Source organism: Dermacentor silvarum, chromosome 8, assembly GCF_013339745.2.
Source record: "Dermacentor silvarum isolate Dsil-2018 chromosome 8, BIME_Dsil_1.4, whole genome shotgun sequence".
NCBI classification, from domain to species: Eukaryota; Metazoa; Arthropoda; class Arachnida; order Ixodida; family Ixodidae; genus Dermacentor; species Dermacentor silvarum.
The window spans coordinates 48709591-48732664 of record NC_051161.1 but is presented as its reverse complement, the minus strand read 5'-3'; the positions used below and the strand labels follow the sequence as shown (position 1 = coordinate 48732664).

The 23074-nt window shown below is 44.7% G+C and overlaps 1 protein-coding gene across 1 annotated transcript in view; it reads left to right on the top strand.

The window, feature by feature from the left end:
- Positions 1-23074, top strand: part of LOC119461170 (urocanate hydratase) — a 33671-nt gene that overhangs the window by 5550 nt on the left and 5047 nt on the right. The window contains exons 3-19 of the mRNA XM_037722391.2: positions 820-973; positions 1820-2010; positions 3498-3564; positions 3690-3746; positions 5039-5125; positions 5821-5909; positions 6964-7026; positions 7684-7792; positions 12978-13048; positions 15743-15840; positions 16644-16707; positions 16822-16854; positions 17905-17993; positions 19168-19238; positions 19472-19570; positions 21106-21205; positions 22071-22152. Coding sequence (XP_037578319.1) covers positions 820-973; positions 1820-2010; positions 3498-3564; positions 3690-3746; positions 5039-5125; positions 5821-5909; positions 6964-7026; positions 7684-7792; positions 12978-13048; positions 15743-15840; positions 16644-16707; positions 16822-16854; positions 17905-17993; positions 19168-19238; positions 19472-19570; positions 21106-21205; positions 22071-22152 — 1524 coding nt within the window. The remainder of the gene's footprint in view (positions 1-819; positions 974-1819; positions 2011-3497; positions 3565-3689; positions 3747-5038; positions 5126-5820; positions 5910-6963; positions 7027-7683; positions 7793-12977; positions 13049-15742; positions 15841-16643; positions 16708-16821; positions 16855-17904; positions 17994-19167; positions 19239-19471; positions 19571-21105; positions 21206-22070; positions 22153-23074) is intronic.

Here is a 23074-nt window from a genome sequence, read left to right as displayed (position 1 = left end):
TAATTTTCTTTGTGTGTTCTTGTAAAGAAGAAAAGTTCGATGAGCAAGATTGTTCAACAGGAGAACAGCATAACCAATAGAAGTGAGTGACGTTCTCACTTGCATGTTGCAGGTTCAAAGAACGCTAAGATGAGGCAAAGGACAGGAAGTGTTAGGTGGCTACACACACACGCACACTCCACCATCCCTCACACACACACACACGCACGCACGCATACGCACGCATGCACACGCACTCACGCATGCACGCGCGCACGCACGTTCGCACTCACTCACTCACTCACTCACTCACTCACTCACTCACTCACTCACTCACTCACTCACTCACGCACGCGCACGCGCGCGCACACACACACACAAACACACACACACACACACACACACACACACACACACACACACACACACACACACACACACACACACACACACACACACACACACACACACACACACACACACACACACACACACACACGTACACACACACACACACACACACACACACACACACACACACACACACACACACACACACACACACACACACACACACACACACACACACACACACACACACACACACACACACACACACACACACACACACAAGCGCGCGCTTTCCGCCGTGCATCAGCACTATACTTACAACAAATACAAATGAGCTCATCTGTGGTGTTCAACGTATTACTGTGCGTCCTCATATACAAATAAGTTCTGTGACGACTACTCAATACATATATGGAAAATAAGATAACCATATGGTAGAGCGAAAACGGAACGTCTGACGCACGTGCTTTTTCTCCGTTTCGATCACAGGGCGTACCCAATCGACGAGTACCCCGCAAAGTCGAAGCAGGCCGCCGCCGTGATGCTTATGATCATGAACAACCTAGACCCTCAGGTGGCTCAGTTTCCAGAGGAACTGATCACCTATGGCGGCAACGGACAAGTCTTTTCCAACTGGGCACAGGTAGGTTTGTGCGCGAGGCTCTCCGGCCTCGAGGGAGCCATAGTGGAGCTAAGATAACCTAAAGCTATTACAAGAGCAAATAATCTTATACAGCTGAAAGCCACTAGCGCTATAAATATTTTTTTTTCGTGTCCGTCTATAGAAGAAACATAGCGAGTACCTTAACAGACTCCAAGATTGTATTAATTTTTTTTCATCATTGTGTCTTAGGCGCCAAACAAAAACACAACTAGGAGGACAGACAACGTACAGCCCTACTCGCAACTGAAAGACCTTGCTAAAACCACACAAATAAATGATTACAAAGAACCGTCAACAAAATCACGCATGCGCATGAACGCAGACAGAGGTATATATACAGCAAAGCTTTTCGCGTGCCTTCCAAGAGGTCTACCTCTTTGGCGGACAGTAAAACCGAAGAACAGCTGTCACAATCAACTTAGTCATTGAAAATATTTTAATATGGTATGTTTCCATAACCTATCACCTAACCTCGCTAGCTATTGCGCCGAAACAACATACCTACGTTGTTATACAATGGGAGATGTGGCTGTTTGCCATTGTATAACAACGTGGCGTCTGGCGTCTGGCTTTCTTGTTTGCACCAATAGCGTGCTACATTAATCTACTATGTATACACCTATATCCGTCTGCCCCACATAATACATCTACCCCTGTTGCGTTCTTTCTTGGCTCCTAATTAACCGCCATCAATCTATGCCAACTAGTCCAAAATTCAGTTCCTCTTCTACACTTCAAATCTGCATAGCGTGTTTAGCTATACGTTCAGTCAGTCGCCTTTCATTTACTGATCCTTGCGCGTTTGCCGACTTGCCGTACTTGCAGTTCTGGCTGGTGATGAACTACCTGTCCAAGATGGACGAGTCGCAGACGCTGGTCATGTACTCGGGCCACCCTCTCGGCCTGTTCCCGTCATCCCGGCCCAGCCCCCGAGTGGTCATCACCAACGGCATGGTTATACCGAATCACTCGTCCCACGAGGACTACGACCGCATGTTCGCCATGGGAGTCACCATGTAAGCGATAGTTTTTGAACAACTAAGCGCCGTCGGCAGGCTTCCTTAACTGAGGCCTGGAAGATGTAACCATCTATGGACAAAGCGAATGTTGGAACTACTTTATTCAAGAATAACCGCTTGTCCTTCATTGAACTCTCTTTGTGAATATTATCGTGCTCTCCGATAAAGTACACCTACTGAGAGTAAACATACTGGATACTCCCAAGGTGTGCAACTCTCAAAAGGAAAACCGAGTAGAATAGTATGCACTCGAAGAAAGAAATTCACCATCTGAGTCTTAACTTGACCCCCAGCAACGATCGTCATTCATGTTGAGTGCACTATTTTTTTTTAATTTAACACTCTGCGCTCGGTACTTTCCTTCAGTAAGGTCTTGATGAGGGCTAGCTAGTTCATATTTAGAACTGAGGTTTGAAGAGCGCGAATAAAATAAGGACATGAAGAAATAAATACCGCAGACAAGCGCTGTCTGTGGTACTTGTTTCTTCGTGTCCTTGTTTTATTGGCGCTGTTCAAACCTCAGTATTTTCCTTGTAACGGTGGATGTGCACACACCGCTCGCGTCCTGAAAATACCGGGTGCCGAGCATTTAAAGAAAGGAAACGCAGGCAAGACAGCTGACGATTCTTGTTGGGGGACCTTAATGGGTGCAAATAACCGTAAGGGGTGTAAACCTTAATAAACCTTAAGGGGTGTCAATTTTCTAACAGTGTGGGAGTTAATGCCAGTTCTCCATAATGGAGTCGACAACATTCAATGCTTTTTAAATGAAATCTCTCGGCTAAGTTTTCATTTTTCTTATGTTCTACGAAATGCCGTTTTGTTATTGAGATGAAGATAAACATAGGAGTCCTTGAACCGGAAATGACTACTCCTTTTACCTTCGTGAACTCCAAGGTAAAAAAAAATTGAAATAAAAATGTACAAATGTCTGCACTTCTTTCATAAAACCGAAAAAAAAATTAATGTAGCGACACCCGAGCTGTTTCCCACGGATGTCAGAGATAGACAGTAGGTTCCAAAGAGCGGACGAGTAAGACACTTAGTGCCGCCAATATTGATCACAATATATATATATATATATATATATATATATATATATAGTCGAAATTGCGAGATGTATGCGGTCACTGTCGCTGGCGGTCCTGTTGAAAGCCACAAACGCGGCCGAAGTGACACACTTATATAACAATAATTGGCTGCGCATCCAGAGGAGGGTGGGGCGCCCAGGCAAACCGGACCCCACTACTGAACCTATACCTTGGGCCCGCCCCTGTGGCGGATTAAGTTTGATCGTGCTCCAACTGCCGTACGAGCTGTGACATCGCGTACGCAGGCATGCGCAGCTATCGCTCAATCTACTATCAACAGTACGCTTGCAAGATAACGCGTATAACAGCTTTAGTCTTCTAAGGACCCGCTGTTGCACAGTGCGTCTCTTACAGAACGAACGCCTTGACAATGACATTCCGTTGCGTTTCCAGGTACGGGCAGATGACCGCTGGTAGCTACTGCTACATCGGGCCGCAGGGTATCGTGCACGGAACAACGGTACAGTGTTCAAACAACACACTACTTGTTCGTTGCAGAATTGTAAATTTGAAGGTCGTTCTATCGAATCGATTCAAACACTACTCCCAGAGAACGCTTTCTGAACTATTTTGTAACTATTCCAGATCACCGTGATGAACGCTGGACGCAAGTACCTCAAGCTCGAAGATCTCCGAGGAAAAGTAAGTGAAGATACAGCGGTGACGCTTTGGCTACACGTGGGAACGTTTTAGCAAATCCGTTTAGTATTGCAGTGGCGCTGCTGTCAGTATAGATGTGTGCCCGGCCGCTGACAGAAGCGCGAGCTAGAATGGCTACTTGGTACGCCCTCACCTTACTGGGAACGTTTCAGAATAGTCACTCGTTAAGTACGACAACGCATGAAATATACGTATATTTAGCTCTGAAATTACGAGAATTGCACTTCGTGGCGAAAAAGGCGAGATGCTGTCAGTATAGTCTAATGTGCAATTGCAGGGCTTGCCGGCCGAAGATAATGTTTAGACGTTCTTGCCGCATTTTTCTCCATGACAGAAACCATTTCAGCGCGAGCTAGTTAAAATGCGAAACAACAAGGGGGGGGGGGGGGGGTTGGGGGGGTTCAACAACAACAACAACAACACCGGTGCTACAACAATTCCTGGGCGCTTCCAACAATGTCTGCACTGTCACGGTGTTTGTCAAGGCTTGCAACAAGTTTTGGGCATGTGGCGGCCGCACAACAACAATGCGCAACAACAACAAGCCGCATGATGGCAACGCTCAACAACACCCCAGGTGGTCGAAACCAACAACAACAACAACAACAACAACAACAACAACAACAACAACAACAACAACAACAACAACAACAACAACAACAACAACAACAACAACACAACAACAACAACAACAACAACACAACAACAACAACAACAACAACAACAACAACAACAACAACAACAACAACAACAACAACAACCAATGTACTCTTGGTACCGGCCCTCACCTTACTGTGCTGATAGCACGTGTGGAGCGTTCAGAATCAATGTCACTCGTTATTACGCATACGACAACGCATGAACTATACATGTATATGCTACGTGAGCTCTGAAATTACGAGAATGAATGGGGCCGTACTTCGTGGGAAGACGAAAAAGGATCGAGATGAGCCCGCCTTTCTAACGTGCCACAGATTCAAAACTGACGTTCAGTCTAACGGTGATTGCAATTGCAGGGCTGGCATGGTAGTTGCGGCTACGTTGTTAACGTTGCAGGTATAGTGCCAGGTTTAGAACGTTCTTGCCAGCATTTTTCTCCACTGGGAGTTATTCAAAGAAACCACTTAGGTGCTAGCAGATACAGCGCCGGGAAGTTAAATATGAAAAAAGAGAGAAGATAATGCACAAACTACAACCGGTTCAATGAAGATCACGCCAACTATGCCAAAACCAAAGTCCAAGCACCATGCGAAACTGCTCGTCTAAATTTTCAGGTGTTCGTGTCATCTGGTCTCGGTGGAATGAGCGGTGCCCAGGCGAAGGCAGCGGTGATCGCAAGCGGCATCGGAGTAATCGCAGAGGTACGTTATTCACCATACCTGGAAATTTATCTTTCGCCGTAATATTGCCTGCCGGAGTTTAGAAAAAACAAGCATGGTAATTGCGTCTGCATACAAGTAGTATATTGGTTTTTATCTTGACTATATACGATTCACTTTCGAAAATATTCTTTTATTCTTTAGATACGCGCCCATTTGTCCTCCCTCATAGATATCCACTTGTTCCTGGTGGATAACTGCCATTAACTGGAAATAATAATGAACGAATGTATTCGTCTGTTTCTATCGTCAACTGGACAGAACAAACACTGCATACGCACGGATTGTTGAGGCCAGTCATGGATGATAATAATTTGTGGTTTTTATTGGCGCAAGGGCCAGATAAGCCAGACATGGATGCTAGGGAAGAGTATAACATGCCTAAAATACGGGGCTTTCTCGCTCGCATCCTCAGAGCAACACCTGCGGCTGGCGCTTACGAGTGATTCTTGACGGCCACGATTAATTGACATGCATGATCTCCCAAAATTATCAAAAGAGGTCGAACGAGGAGTGCCTCTGACTGGAGTCAGTGTTTCGACACTGTTGATCACTTCGAGTAATAAATAAATAAATAAATAAATAAATAAATAAATAAATAAATAAATAAATAAATAAATAAATAAATAAATAAATAAATAAATAAATAAATATTGTTTCCTTTATTGATTCCTCAGATGTCCCGAGAGGCGACGTACAAACGTCACCACCAGGGATGGGTGGATGAAGTCATCGAGGATATCGAAGAGCTTATCAAAAGAATAAGGTATGTAAACGGGAACAAAACCAGAGCGTACACACACACACACACACACACACACACACACACACACACACACACACACACACACACACACACACACACACACACACACACACACACGCGCGCACACGCGCACGCGCACACGCGCACACGCACACACACACACACACACACACACACACACACACACACACACACACGCACACACACACACGCACACACACACGCACGCACGCACGCACGCACGCACACACGCACGCACGCACGCACGCACGCGCTTGTTCAAGAAACCAGCTTCGTCTTGCTAAAATCGATTAGTTCACTAATCAACACATTAACTATAACCCGATCGAACTCTAACAGACCTTATTATCTCCTATTCTTTCTGAAGCATACATGTATTATTTTACATTTACATTTACATTTATTCTCTCGACTGATCACTTCCTGACGCATACTACCGCGTATTCATTTAAAGTTTGCCTTGAGGACACGCCTTTTGTGGAATACGTGCGCACTTTATTGACGATAGTGTAGCTTTAGACGCAGCACCCAAGCTGCAGCAAAGCTGGAACAGTCGACACTGACAAGCAACGCACTGTTATTTTATACCACGTTAACTCTTTCAGCGACTGTGCTGTTGCAGATTTCATCGGCTTCAGGAACTTGTCTGTTCCAACATGCTCGAAACAAGCTCCCCTCTTGCACGCTTTCGCCATAGGAAAACTCCGAACGGGAGGCTCGAAGAACGACGAGCGAAACTTTTGTCGCGAACACAATTTTCACGTAAAACTCGACGCTGCACTCGTAAAGATCGTGAAACGATCCCGAATTTGTAAAGGTTACGAAAAATTTTGGGAGATTTTACAGGTATTATTTTGGGTGAGTGTTAACGGGCCAATTGTAGGTGGCAAAAAGTTTATCCGGAGCCCTCCACAGCATCACGTATCGTTTTAAAACGTTAAACCCAATTATTCAATCAACAAAAGTTGACCTATTGATAGGAGGGGATTTGCGACTACGCGGAAGCTCGAGCAAACATATGCTGTTCTTCCAGGAAAGCCAAAGCAGCGAAGGAGTCCGTGAGCATCGGATACCTGGGTAACATCGTCGCTCTTTGGTAAGTCATTCAACTAAGTGTCGAGGCTTTATTTTTATGTTGATAATTTTAGCAGCTGCTCCCATATGAAATATTGTCTTGCAGCTTCTTGGCAGCATAATGATAAAGTCTGGGCTGGTTTATTTTATCGTATTCATCTTCTTTTTAACAAATATTTCTTCTTGTCTCTCACGTGCTGTCGTCTGACTCACTTGCGCGTTCTTCTTAGTCTGCCTTATCTGCTTGAGATTCGAACAGGAATGCGTATTTTAAATTCTTCACTTCAACATGGTTTCTGTTGCTTGGTCCTGTGTACGCGTTTGCACGAAGATTTCTTCTTTTTATTTTTAAATAATGCAGGAAGTGTTTTTGAAAACATACAGCAGCTTGTGACAAAATCACGCACTATGAAGTCAGTAATGGCAACTGGTGGGCGATAGCACGGTTGGGATTTCGTAAACTTTTATAAAAAAGAGGGAAATACTCCAGGAGGCTCTTACTGAGATGTCATACTGTTGCTTCTGAACAGGCGACGACTCGATCCGGGGTACTTCATTTGCATGTGCGTCTAACGTCTTCTTGAGTTGGTTGGTTAGTGTGATGAAGTGGCATTTTGAGACACGAATATCTATCTGGTAGGGGGCGCGTTAATAAATTATTCAACCTCCTTCCCTCCAGGGAACGCTTGGCGACGGAGGCGGAGACCACGGGCGAACTCCTGGCGGACCTGGGCTCAGACCAGACGTCCTGCCACAACCCTTTCAACGGCGGATACTACCCCGTGCAGGTCAGTGATTAAAGGCGTGTACATGCATGGTACAAGACGGTGAGAGGACAGTGCCGAGTTCAACGAGACGTCCCCAGATAGAGACATCAAATTAACTGTGACAGGCAGTTAGTCAAACCACAACCGGATTTCCTTTATAATGTTCTAAACTGGTAGAGTACGGTGAGACCGAGGACGAGTACAAACAAGGGAAGCTAAACAAACAAACACTATAAAGGCAGTCGGGGTGTCAGAAGGGTGTAAGTTGACGTCAGCGAGTTCAGTAGGTAGCGCTGTCATCGCCTTGTGCATGCGCGCCCTCTGGAGGGGCCGAAACTCAATCTACGTCAGTGTCTTTACCATTGCGCCTACGCGCTAACTGCGACGCTGAATGCATGCAGGACTCGGAGACTTAGAGCTTGGCTTCCCGTGCATTTATAGCGTCGCCACGGGCACAGATCAAACTTTGACGTCAGTGGCTAAGGCGTTGTGGTATTGAGAAAGAAAGTCATGGCTTCGATATCCTGGTCCGCGACAACCACAATCCGCTGTGACCACGGATAATTAAACAACAACAACAACAACAACAACAACAACAACAACAACAACAACAACAACAACAACAACAACAACAACAACAACAACAACAACAACAACAACAACAACAACAATGATAAAGACGACGACGACGACGACGACAACAACAACAACAGGGATAATGGTTTTGAACGTTAAACCCTATCAACCAGCCAACCAGTCCAGACTTCAAAAGTGCACAAGTGCAGGGCCCCTGGTGTAGCATTGTCAAGGATAAAAGAGCAAAAGAACATGTAAGTACACTCCTGCAGGAGCCCACGCTATTTACCACCATGGCTACCATTACTTTTTCATGCTGATTTCGAGTTCGTTCTGTTTACTGCGCTATACAGTTTCATAAAGGACAAAAAGATACTGACACACATATGCATAAACTCATACACTTGTGCACATGTGTATCAATCTCTCTTTGTCCTGTGTGTAACAGTATAGCGCAGTAAACACAACGATGTCATAACAACAAGCCCTAGTCGAAGCCTCAAAGAACTAATTTTGAGGCTGAAAGCACGCAGATCTCAAAGCTTCGATTCACACACATTCCTAACATCGCCGTCCGCATGCACTCGGCAAAGACTGACGTTTTAGGCTTGCGCACCGACCGGCGCGATACAGAACAGGGCTTCGACGCTAGACGGCGCCACTAGGCTGCTCAGCTTCAACGCACAAGCGTGGCTTCATACCGACACACTACGTGCCTCCTTCGAGACAGACGAGCCGGCGCTGACAATGGGGGAAGAAGGAAAAGAACAATATTTTGCGCGCCAGGAATGCAGGAAAGACCCGCGTACGCGCGCGCGTGCGCAGATGGTCGCGTCGCGGTGCCTGCACAACAATGGCTGGCGGAAGATGAAAAGAGAGTGAGAGAGATAGATTGAACAGCGAACGGAACGAAAATAGCAAGCTGCGAAGGAAACGAGAGAGCCGAAGAAGCAAGAAAGACAAAAAGAAGCACGAGGTTTTCGGAGAGAGAGTTTGCTAGACGAGAACGAGACGTAAATCGTCGTTGGCACAATGATGAAGTGCTCGGTGGAATGATTTACGCCACGCGACCGCGTGAGCGGAAGCTCGCACGCTGTGTCTTCGAACTGTGGAACGACCGCGAGGAAAAACTGTTATGTTTGGGTTACGTGCGCGCCTCAACAAAACGACGCGCAGCCAGCCGTACGACGAGCGCCAAGCTAAGAATGCGAGCTGAGCGCGAGGCCTACGCCCTCTGGGGACCGAAGGCGCACCTACGACGGTTCGCAACATCGTTTGGCTTAGAATTCAAGCTCTTAAACGGGGGCTGCTTGAAAAGAGCCCTTGACGGAGACGTGCCGGGAAATTTCGAGCGCATGTTTTTAAGCGCAGCTTTATAGGCTCACAAGTTTCGGCGGCGATGGTGGTGGTGGTGTCCCGCTGAAAAGTGGGCCGATCCTGGTGATTGTGCAGAAAGGGTCCAAGCTCAATGGCACATACCTGGGACAAGAAAGAAATAAATAAAAAGAGAGCGAGAGAAAGAGAGAAGGAAAAAAAGTGAGAAAGAAAGAGAGAGAGAGAGAGAGAGAGAGAGAGAGAGAAGGAAAGAAAGAGAGAGAGAATGAAAGATAGAAAGCGGAAGAGAAAGAGATAGAAAGAGAAATTGAGATAGAAGAAGGGGGAGAGAAAGAAAGAAAGAAAATCACCAGCCCTTCCCTTTCCTACTAGTACTTTTCGTTCCCTTTCCTTGTACTCTTGTTTCGTGCAACTTTTCCTTCCGTTGCTTTTTACTTTTCCTTCCCTCGATGTATACATTTAATAAACGTTCATGTTTTATTACCGTGACATGTCGTGAACTTTACGTTACCCTGACGAACGTCAGATACACACACGACAAGCTTCGCTTACGCCCATTTTGTCGACAGGGGAAGGGCTGGTGTTATTTTTCTCTTTTCTACTTCTTTTTTAGTAACTAGACAAACGAGAAAACCTTTATGATCAATCTTTAAGTTCGTGGTTTATGATTACAGTATTTATTTATTTACATATACTGCAGCCCAATAAAGGGCTATAGCAGGAGTGGGAACATTATACGTACAATACTATACATTATGCATTAAAAATGCAGACATACACAACAAAATTGAATGATTAACAGAAGCGCTTCACATGTCAGCGAGGTGCTTACCAGTGGTAGCTATAAAATCATTTAGTGATAGTGAACGAATGTTACCGGTAGGGAATTCGAAAGCTCTATTGCACATGAAAAAAAAAAAAAAAAAAACGGCATTTGAATGTGTTAGTACGATTTAGTACGAGCAGAAATGAGTGTTATGTTCTATAACTATTATCGTTCTATAAGCTGAGGTGCCGCCAGCGCATATATTTATGACTGAAAACAAGCATGAATGGTTACACTATTAAAAAAATATATATAGAACTTATCATTCCTTATACTGCTATCAGGCTCGACCACTTTCTGCCATTTCGGAACTCTACAGACCAGACGTTTTCTTGACCGTAAATAATCTGGATTTACCCGAGGTTGTGGGATCGAATCCCGGCCGCGGCGGCCGCATTTCGATGGGGACGAAATGCAAAAACACCCGTGTGCCGTGCATTGGATGCACGTTAAGGAACCCCAGGTGGTTAAAATTAACCCGGAGTCGCCCAGTACGGCGTGCCTCATAATCATATCGTGGTTTTGGCACGTAGAACCCCAGTACTTCCAATGTGCATTTAGATATAATGCACTGACTTCGTTTCTTTGAAATATATAGTTGCGTAGCTGTGTGAGATACAGCTTTTGTTGAATGTATCGGCGCCTCTCGGGAACTATGTTTTCGAACGCGAAGACAAAAAGAAACCAGGCTCACTGAGGCCTTGTGGGCGGAGCTTGTCCTGGATTCTTAGGTTGTCACCAACCGTAGCACACGCTCATACCACCAGCGACGTGCCTTAATCCCTTCCTTCGCTCGAATGACGCTTATTCGATTTTGAAAATTGGCCTGCTCGTGCAAGTGGTATCGCGGTGCGCATGAAGCTTCAGAAAAAAAAATTATTGAACACGTGATCGTCCAGCACCGACATTCTGCCCACCAGAGGCAGTCGACCTGAGGCGGTTGCAGACGGGCACTTTCACCAACCCCTATCACCTGCACCGCCTGTGGCCCGCGCTGCACCCGTCGCCCGGCTGCCCGTGGTGCGAGCACGAACGGGCTGATATGGCCCATATACTTTGCCAATGTCAACGCCCTGAAGAAGAAGGACCAAGAGGAAGGGGGAAGATAACAGCAGGACCCTCTGAAGCGGGGCACCTCCCTGAGAGATGGCAAGCCGCCCTCCTCAGCGAGGCACCCGAGGACCAGGAGTGGGCCGTCCAGCGGGCCAGGGCCATTGCCGAGGATCTCGAAAGATTTTTCTCCGGCGATGGACAGCCTAGCCCCGGGCACCAACAGCCTTAGCCGCTGGACAAATAAAGTTTATTCCTATCCTATCCTAAGACTTTCGAGCTTGTTTCGCTTTTTTCGAGCAGATGATTGTCGTGGTGCGCAGAAATGATAGTACGACGTGTTGCTAACTTAAGATGACCTGCCATGAGCTGCCGTCATTATTCGTACCTTTTTTACAGCATATAGCACATAATGCGCGCGTCGTGCAAAAATACATCAGCTCGCATGGCCCCTTTATTTGGCTCGACGCTAGAATAAAGTGAGCTTGTTGTTTCAGCGAGAACCTAATCAACCACTAAAAAGAAGGATGTCACAAACGAAGACGTTAGTCTTTTTCGGCGACACACTATTCGCACCGAAGAACATCGGGCATTGTGCTGTTTCTCAGAGACTTGTTATTTAATCATTGTGTTTTTTCCTACTAATATTTTATTTGATGATCCTAGGTTGCATAAGTTACAACTGCAGAACTGTATCAAGTTACTGCTCAAGCCATACACTCCTGATAAGTTACTCAGCGATCGGACCAGTTTTGATACATTCTTTCCCATCTCCTAAATCTACGACGAAATCCGTTGGTATTCCGAGTTATACGTGTTGTTATGTATTGCATGACTTAAGAAAGGCTTTCTCATAAAAGAAACGCCTATCGCATTCGTGAATTCATTTAAAGAAATATTCGCATCCTTGCTGACGTCCGCCGGCGCAGATATGTGTTGGAAAAAGAAAAGCCTGTTCATCAACACCGAGCTGTGTTTAAGAATAACTCGGCGTATTCGCTAAAACACCCGGTATACGTTGCTTTTTTAGCAATGGTCAGGCTAGTTTCTTCACGCGGGGAAACGCGGAACATTTGCCAGAAATATTAGCGACGGGGTTCGTGTTTTGGCGTGTGTTCTTACAATCGCATTTCTAGCAAGACATAAAGTTGGACGAAAAAAAAAAAAAAGAAAGCCAAAACGAAACGAAATGCACAATAAACGTGACGCTCTGTCGAGGAAACGTACGCGCGAATTTCCCGAGAACTCCATTAACGCGCCTTCTTCGCATGCAGACTACGCGTCGGCGGCACATGCATTTCGGCTGTCCGCACTTGACTTATGATCGGACGCCCCGCAGTTGCACCATCCGCATTTTCACCCCCGCCTTTCTAATTTCCTTCGTCTTTCTTTCTTTTTTTTTTTCCCCTTTCTTCGCAGCTGACTTACGAGGAGGCGAACGCCAAGATGAGAGACGACCCCCGGAACTTTAAGATGCTCGTGCAAGAAAGGTCAGTGCGTGTGGTGGTCACTACCTATAAACAAAATAAATAAATAAATAAATAAATAAATAATAAATAAATAAATAAATAAATAAATAAATAAATAAATAAATACTGGGAAGTAAGTAAAAGAAAGATAATTTAATATTGAAGTTCATTGATCTTGTTTTTTTTTTAACAGGGAGATTATAAAACATGAATGAACAGCTATCACTGTAAAATAATTTGCACCCTTAAAAGTGAAAAAGTGTGTAAATGTATTTATAACTCACACCCTAACACCCAGAAAGAGTGTTTGGATGTGAGTTATAGACATATTTACACCTTTTTCACTTTTAAGGTGTAAACTTTCACCCTGGCAGTCATAAAGGGTGTTGGGGTGTAAGTTACACACATTTGCACCTTCTATCACTTTTAAGGTGTAAACCCACACCCTAGCAGCCATAAAGGGTGTTGGGGTGTAAGTTATAGACACATTTACACCCTTTTTCACTTTTAAGGGAGTAAATTATTTTACAGTGCCGCGGTAAGTTATAGTAGCTGCGGCGTTGCGCTGCCGAGCGCGAAGCCGCGGGATCGATTCCCGGCCGCATTCCAATGACGGCGGAATACAAGAACGCTCGTGTGACTTAGATTAAGGTGCACGTTAAAGAAAATCCTAGGTGGTCAAAATTAACCCGGAGTCATCCTCTACGGCGCCCCTCACACCCCCATAGTCGCATTGGGAATGTAGACCTCATAATTTTATTTGACGTTGACGAAAGAACAACTTCTGGGACCGAGTGGCCGAAGGGTGCCAGTACAAATGATTAAACCACAGCGACGAGGTCGATCACAACGGTGACCCAATACTAACACGTAAAATGGGATTATACAGTGACAATTGCGGGTGCTTTTCAAAACAAGCTCGGTGAACGGTGACGTTCATTATAGGTGTTTAGGCTACACCTTCCAACGTATGGTTCTTATGAATTGCACGGTGCAAGTTCCGTATGGTTTGTGCGTATTTTTGACATGAGATAACGGAGTTCGGCGTGTTCGTTAGTTCTGGGTGACTGGCGCAAGGGCCAGAGTAATGCCAGTGTTAAAGGTTGCCAAGGGGCGAAACTACGGCGCGATACACGTTGATGCAGGTAATATTGACATGGTGGTATTCAGCGAGAGTTTTATACATGGCGGCTCGTTGTGTCCGGTGCGATATTCTTTTACCGGGAAATAGACAAGATAATTTATTATCATTATTTGTTTTGAAATTATCTATACACTTGACAGGAGAGGGAAAGCCAGGAGCAGGCTGGCTACTGCCACCGGAAGGGGCACAATGCCTGCCTGCTCTTCAGAAAGGAGGAGACAGAAACATAGCAATGAACGACAGGAAGATGGGGACGAAAGCGGAAAGAAGGAGCAAGATGACAAATCTAAAAGAATAAAGCAGAACACACCCAGTACAGGTGACACACAGTAGGGCCGGTCACTGCAGGTCACGCTACTAAGCAATGTTAACATAGAAGAAATAGTGTCTGAGGTCTTGAAAGCAACACTAAGCTACAAACGCGAAACCGAAGTTAGTTGCTTCTAGAAAAGTAAGGAGAGCGCGATGAGCCTGGTCGTGTCGAGACGCACAACCAATGGGACAAGAGAAAAGAAGCCGCAAGAGGGACCCCCGCCCCCCAGCTCTCAAATAAGTTTCCCTCTCTTCTGCTCGCTACTGGGAAAATGGAACGGTAAAAAAAAAGGATGGAGAATGGTGGTGATGGTTAAACACAAAGACGATGACGAAGCAGTAACACGCTATGGAGCTGGGCTAATTGGCGCCAAGGGCCACAGACAAACGTTTTCGTTGGCCCATGTGGAGTGGTTCGGCCAACATAACTTGACTCGAGGACAAAAGCGGTATAGCGCAGAAGAGAACCCCCACACTACTAATTAACAAGTTCGCTTAAGTAGTGCTGCTATTTCTGCATCGACAAAAAACAACCCCCGAAAGTCGAGAATCTGCTTTTATTGTTCTTTTATTTCATTTTTTACATTTCTTTTTTTTTGCGCTGTAGAGGACTTCATGGCATATCCACGAACTTCTTGGTGCTTGATCAGCACTGTTCCTCTGTCACTTCTTTTTTTAATGCGTCAGCATTCTTTGGCGAGTACCCCAGCAAAATCTGTCCGCCAGCGAAAAGTGTAATGCCGTGTATCTGCACTAAAATGCTTAATTTGCGAAGTTAGGAAATATAATTGTTATAATAGTGTAAATGTAGATGATTTTAGCTTTATAAGCGATAAGGAACACTCGAAACCAAAAAAACAAAGAAAAAATGATCAGCGGGAAAACCCATAGGGATACATAGGTATCCATAGAAAATACACGGGGAAGCCTGTAGTAGGAGTGGGCCAATTGAAATTTAGGGGTGAGCCAACTCGAAATTTGAGGGTAGACCAACTTGAAGTTTGGAGGTGGGCCAACTGAAATTCGGGAATGGCCCAACTTGAAATTTTGGGGTGGGCCAATTAAAGTTTGGGGGTGGGTCAACTTGAAAATTGGGCGTGGACCAACTTTAACTTTTGGGGTATGCTTACGCATACTCAGACAATTCCAGTGGAGTTACTGCATACTTTCTTTTGTAGAAATATCTCGCACTTTTTAGTAGAGCAATAGCAATTGAATAGCAATTGAACTTAGCGTTTCCTTGCACTTTCTACACACAGCCTCCGGCGGCACGTGACGGCGATCAACAAGATGACCAAGCGAGGCATGTGCTTCTGGGACTACGGCAACGCTTTCCTCCTCGAAGCATCCAGGGCAGGTGAGATCGACGAGGCAGTGGAGTGAACAGTGACGAAAGAAATGGTCGAATGAATGAACAAGCGAATTATCGAAAGAAGAAACGAATGGTCGGAGCAATGAATGATAAAATGAATGAATGCACGAACGAATGAAACTATGAACGACTGAATGAATAAATTAATTGAGTACTGGTCCCATTTTTTCTCTTCTCGTCGAATGCTGTCCTTTTTTCGCGCTGAATCCTTAGTTAGGGGTGAATTAAAGAGCAAATGAATGATCACATGAGCGAAGGAACGAATCAAATATTGTATGAATGAATGGACGTATTAGTTATTGAACAAAATGTTGAATTGAAACCTCTAATAAGGCAACGTTTATTTCGTATAACCACGCATTTCTGGCAAATTGGCACTGTGATCACGATGAGAGAAGGATTTGCGTTTTGCGCTGTACGAATTTCCTTGGGCGCTGTGAAAGTATCTGTTTACACACCATTTGGTTTCCACGATAAGATATTACAAAAAAGGCAGATAGACGAATTTTCGCAGTATATTTTAGGGGTAAAATGATTCGACACCATCCCGTTTTTCTTCCTCAATAATGTAACGCAGCGATCAGGTTCATTATCACGGACAATTCATCAAAGCGGCTATGTGATAAAACAGCACACGAAGAAGCTATGAAAAAAGTAACTATGTTTTTGAAGCGTGATGTTTCCCCTTCAGACCTTCAGTACTTTTTGAAATGATGCAATGCAGACTGCCCATGAAAGCTCCTCGCGGATCCTTGCAAAAGTTAACATGCCTATTTACGCGTTTGCAGGTGCTGACGTTGGCCACAACGGTATCAGGTTCCGTTACCCGTCCTACGTTCAGGACATCATGGGGTGAGTTGTGCCCGAGTCAGCCTGGGCGCCGTAGATGCAGTAGCTGACGTTGTTGTTGTATCCTATCAAGTATGCAGTAGCTGACGTGAAACGATGTTGCTTTTGGTATTGCAGGGACATCTTCTCCCTCGGCTTCGGACCGTTCAGGTATGTTTCTGCGCCATTGCATAAAGACGAGAGGAGTGGTAAGGTTGACATTTGGGCGAGCCGCTATGGATTCATTATGAAGTAGGGGCTAGCGCTCGTGGTGTTTTTTTTTTCTCCGTCCTCGTCTGTCGCGCTACGCTCAGTTAGAAAAAAAGGCCTTCTTCTTTTTTTTTTTTTTTGCTTTGTCTCTCTCTCAGCTGTTGAGGGCGAGCGTCGTAGAAGAAGAAACAAAAAATCAGCAGACTTCCGAATTCCAGTCGCGAGTTGTAAAACTCAAGCCAACGAGTTGATCGACTTGCTGCCATCCCAACCTGTTAAACTTCCCCCCGCACCCTGCAAATAAGTACAAAAAAATCTAAACAGTATTATGAACTATTTAAATGCGAGCGTAAAAGCTCGTTCCATAAGATTCTATATTCGAGAATTCCCATATTTGCGATGAAGAACAAACATTTAAAGGCAGAGTAAAGAGAGGGAGAGAGAGATCAAAGGCAGAGAATAAACCAGAATTACTCTCCGGTTGGCGACTGTGTATGGAGGAGAAAAGGAAATGGTAGAAAAAAAAATGAAGTAAATGGGCTCCATTGGGGAAGAAAAGATGGAGCAAATTTACTACATTCAGCAAGGACACAGTAAAATAGATTACACCCTTAGGGGTAAGAGAATTAATCATGGGACAAACCAATAGCATCCTTAAGCCGACCGATTCCAGGAGCACCCAAAAAGTATGCTAAAGGGTGCACTTTGTGGTTTTTACACGCTAAGGGTTCGTAGGCTTTGTCCCGCGGCTAACACCCAGTAAACGTTTTCTTTTTTCTTTTTACTCCTACGTGAACTTATGAATGCACACAGGCAGTAACGTCTTCTAGGGCGTACTTAGTACACTGTACAGGGAGTGCTGCCAGTAATCCGTTGTTTTTCGAGCGTAAAGACGGGATGACCCTCGACGATCATTTCTTGCAGTATTCTTATTAAAGCCGCTTAGGACGCACATGGTGCGTACATCAAACGTCGCAATCGTATTAAAAGAAAAAAAAAAAACTATTACAGGTGGGTTTGCACGTCTGGATCCAAGGACGATTTAGCGCTGACAGACAAACTGGCTGCTTCTGTGCTGAAGGGCTTGCTCAAGACCAATGGTACGTGATGAGTTAAAGGTATTAAAGAACATTAAGTGCTCCTTATGAATGATCACCTTATTAAGCATGACATCTATCTATCTATCTATCTATCTATCTATCTATCTATCTATCTATCTATCTATCTATCTATCTATCTATCTATCTATCTATCTATCTATCTATCTATCTATCTATCTATCTATCAATCTATCTATCTATCTATCTATCTATCTATCTATCTATCTATCTATCTATCTATGTATCTATCTATGTATCTATTAGATGGTTAACCTGAACATCTGAAAAGAGACATACAGAGGATGGAAGAAACAGGAAGAGCGCAACGCGTACGACGGACAAAGGCGAGATATAGTACGCAACCTGTAGATCGTAGCCTGGTGAGCAAAACCGAAGGTATTGCAAAGAGTAGAGAGTTCGGTACCGTGATTATCGTAGAGAGTTCAGTTTTGTGATGGCAACTTTTTTAGTCACGTTACCATTTTATTGCACTGTAATAAGCAAACAAGCACAATATAGCCTTATTGAAACCTACCACTTTTTTCGCATTTTGCGCTTCGCAATTTTGCAATTACGGGCACAGAACCTGAAGCAGAGAGGTGATCCGAGTAATAAATGTTCCATTGCAGTGGTTTCCCGCACGTGTGGGTGTATAAACATATCAGATACGGTCGTACAGCGGCATTTAACAGCGGCAACAACACATTGTCTATTTACATACGCTCTTCAACAGAACTATGTTCGCAGCACCACTATTAAATTGTGAGGTAGAGTGCGGGATTGAGCGAATTCTATGCAGAAATGCATCAGGTGTTGCTTTGAGGTAGGGTGAATTCCTGAACTTGCGGGATAAGCCGCACGAAAAGTCACCAGCGCATGTGGGCCGAGGTAACCAGCGACGACGTCTCGGGCAATGAGCCCGCTTGTACCATAAAGTTCATCTCTTCCTCTTTGTAGACATGCACTGTTTCACTGTACTAAACGAAATTCGAGCCGAGGCTCTATTAGGCTTGCTAGCCCTTTGCCGCGAATCCTTCCTTTTGGAAAAGAAGACAAGCCTCGGTTCACTTTGATTCCTGCTCCGTTTGAGCTTGTTCGTTATAGTGCTGACCGGTTCAGGCTCCCGGATAGTGGTATTTTCAGCCACTCACTGTTTCACGCCTTCGACCCGCAGTGCCGGAGCACGTGAAGCAGCAGTACAAGGACAACATCGCGTGGATTGAGAAGGCGGCAGACCATAACCTGGTGAGTGATTCTCAACGCAGAATACTAGCTCCCATCAACTCCTCAACTCTTTAAGTGAACCCGTGCTTCCAAGCTTCCTTACCGCCTAGTGATGATAATTTTCGGCAGCGAATAAACTTCAAGCAGCTTCTTCGTTGTATTTATGGATAACCGAAACTTACTACAGGTTCTTGTCAATTCTTGAGCAAGTGCGAGCGCGGTGGTGATCTCATCCCCGGCTGTGTGCGCCGCAGGTGGTCGGCTCCCAGGCGCGGATCCTCTACTCGGACAAGACGGGCAGGACGCAGATTGCCCTCGCCTTCAACCTCGCCGTTAGGGAAGGACGACTCAAGGTATATACGCGCCCTGTAGACACGTAACACCGACTTTTTCACTGTACCCGAAGTAACTTTGCGCGTGGCTAAACGTCAGCGTTCAGCAGCCATTTTATTTCGGTTCTACTTTTTTACACTGATTTGCGCATATTTGTGTGCATCCTTTCGGTGCTTCAGCACGCACAACCGTCAACAGCTCACGCGAAAACGAAAACTCTGCACGCTTTTTCATTTAAGTAGGTTTCACTGCACTACAGCAAGGTAAAGCAGTAAAGCCAGCTTTAGGCGAGATGTAGTTTTAAAGCGCAGCTTTCTTTGCCTTTTCCCTCAACTAAACGGTTACTGGCCCGCTGGCTTCTTCTCTCTTGTCGATTATACAACAATTTGAGCCACTAATTATGTGCTCGAATAAACAGCTTGCGCCACTGAGTGCGTGCAACTGGGCATGTTGTGCCACTGGGCGTGTGTACATGCAGACAACATGGGTCACTGGATTTGTACAAACAAGCATGCAGCTCTAGGTACATTGTCACGTTGTCGTGACGGTGAGAAACCACAGCGGAGCAACGCGAGTCGCGAAACTAACTGTTTATTGGGCGAGCCTGTGCCCAACAAAAGAAGTAACACTCTGCACAATGACAGCGGCGAGCACATTCGTCTATCGTAGAAAATCCGGTGTGCGGGTCGAGCACGTCGGCTTTTATACATGACTCTTCGAAAGTACTACACCTTCAAGAAAGTACCACACAATTTATGTCCCGCATTTGATCTGTTTACACGAGGTTCGGTGACAACATACAACGGATAAAACCAACCATAAAGTTCTAGAAACTTACGATACAGAAAGGCGCGTCTCGCGCTGAGCGATAACTTTTAACATTGGTTTGTCGGGGAAATGGCGGTCACCAGGAAAAGACAAATAATTGCGCGTGTCAACATGAACATTCTTGGCTAATCCCCCAGAACGGGTGTGGACCTCCGAGTATAGGTGCCCGAATAGACACAGAACAAGAGGAGAGAAGTCACGAAGTTGAAAAGAAGAAATTTAAGGCGTCCGCATCAGAAGCAGCCTAGTGTGTAAACAAAGAAATAAAGCCTGCAATTAACGAGTAGCGTTGAGTTATATAGAAGTGAAGAAGAAGCGAAGTGCCGACATTTCAGTAAATGAAAAACTTCATCATGAAAAAACTTCGCTTATAACCGATTCCCACTTATGCGTGGGATCCACCGAATATTTATCCGAGGCCTGTTTTATTTCTTTCCTTTCCTGTTCTTCTTTTTTTTAATTCATACATTCTATGCCTACCTCACTGTTTAAGTTATCCGTCTTAACAGCTCCTTCGCGTGTACTAAGTTCAAGATTTTCTCCCATAGTAAAGCACGCTTCCTTGCTGCGTAAGAGAAGTAACATCATCGATGACACAAGCTTGCCCCTTACTTGTTCTTCTAACTTGTCTCTATAAATTCGACACCAGCCAGCCATTTTTCGCATTGAACCACATTTTGTTCTGAAGCATAACTGTCATGCTTTTGCTTTCATTCACTCACGGCAGGGCCCAGTCGTGATTAGCCGCGACCATCACGACGTGAGCGGCGCAGACAGCCCGTACAGGGAGACATCTAACGTGTACGACGGATCAGCGTTCACTGCAGGTTGGTACAACACTCTCGAAGAAAGCACCCTATTAAACACGCAAACAAAAAATAAAGTTTACATCACACGTTACTAGGCTCTTAGTCTTATTAGTAAAGCTAAGGGAAATGTCTTTATATATGTTTTGACACTAACTGGCTAAATGAAACACAGGGGAACTTTTACCCTGATTGTTAGCAACAGGTCACTTTTTACCACCGCATTGGCACAAGGAGCACTGAATGGAGTCATTTGCGAAGCGCAGGCAATCAGTACACTAACTATACTGGCAACAAGAAAGCTGCAACTATAACTGATTGCTGCACTTACAGCTTTCTCTATGAGAAGAATCCATGTGCCCCATAACCCCCATATTCAATGATCCCATATGAATATATGGGGATCTATATAAAAACTGGTATGTTCCTATATAGGAGGCTATGTTCGGATATATCATATATGATTATTGGACATGGGAAGTTATTACAGGGCATATGTTTTTTTTTTCGTTACGTTGTTCTCAGTATAGTCATGTTCGTAACACTGACGAAAATTACTTTAACTAAGTGAGCGATACACGATAAAACCTTTTCTGGGATCGTTAATAGCACTATACCGTTTACCACCACAGTGGTTCATTAAACACTCAATGAAGGCGTTTGCTAAGAACTATTCAGAAATCGAACTATAGTGAGAACAAGAAAGCCGTAAGTGTATAACCATTTTTTCGAACCGTCACCACATCGATGTACAGGCTGCTACTAAATCGACCGTTACGAAATATAAAGTTGATAGGCATCCCGAAGCGTATGCGATGAACTTTCGTGCTCTTTTGAGTTTTTGCAACGTCTTTGCAACGTCACGTGGCATCATATTCTTTTTCAGATATGGCCGTGCAAAACTTCGTCGGGGACGCACTAAGGGGGGCGACATGGGTGGCACTTCACAACGGTGGAGGTGTTGGCTGGTAAGTAGGCTTAGAAAGTCGACATAACTTTCAACTTTTAACTTCATTTACCTTAGTTTTACTTAATTTAACTTCATTTAACGACATTTAACTTCATGCCCCTGTCGCACGGAGTGCTGAAAAAGTTGTCTTTGATAATACATTCACTGAAAGGCTTCACTTGAAGCAACATGAAAAAAAAAAAAAAAAAAAAAAACAGCAATGTTTCAGCATACCTATAGCGCTACCACTGTCTCATGCACATGCCAGTTTTGTTCGCGCTCTAGCTAAGCTGCGTCATGTTCCTGAGAGCGGATTGACTTGGCTAGTACCAACTATAAGATGGCAGGGGGACCATAATGTAACAGGAATAACATTTACTGCCCGTAACAACACTAATAAACAAAAGCTATAGAAGTCCGAAAGCCAGTACATTACGGAAGTACAGAAGTCAGGACAGTGAGGTTGTGTGGCAATTCCTGGCATTTCCTGGCAGACGACAAAAAATCACACCATTATTCGAGAAAAAAAGAAGAAAGAAAGAAAATGTTACCTGCAGAACACTAAATAAGTAAAGGATGACAAACACACGAATGTATCAAAATAAATTTGACGTAAGATTCACAACAATTCCACGAGATTATTATTGCAACTAAAGATAGTTCGTAGCATTAAATACGACAAATCACTCTAAGACGTGCACTGATGAAATAATCTTAACAGATTAGTCTCCAGGACATTCGGGATTCAATACCGCTTCGCCAGTTTTGGTGAACTGCCCTGAAAAGAAAACTTGTTCGCCTAAAATGACCTTTAGCTGGGCCTATGCAACTGGAGCACCGTCGATGTCACGAACGAAAACGCGCACCAGATTTACACGTGAACAACTAGCCGTCTAGAGCAGCCGCACTGTTCCTAACACTGTAAGACCAAGGGGCTGCTG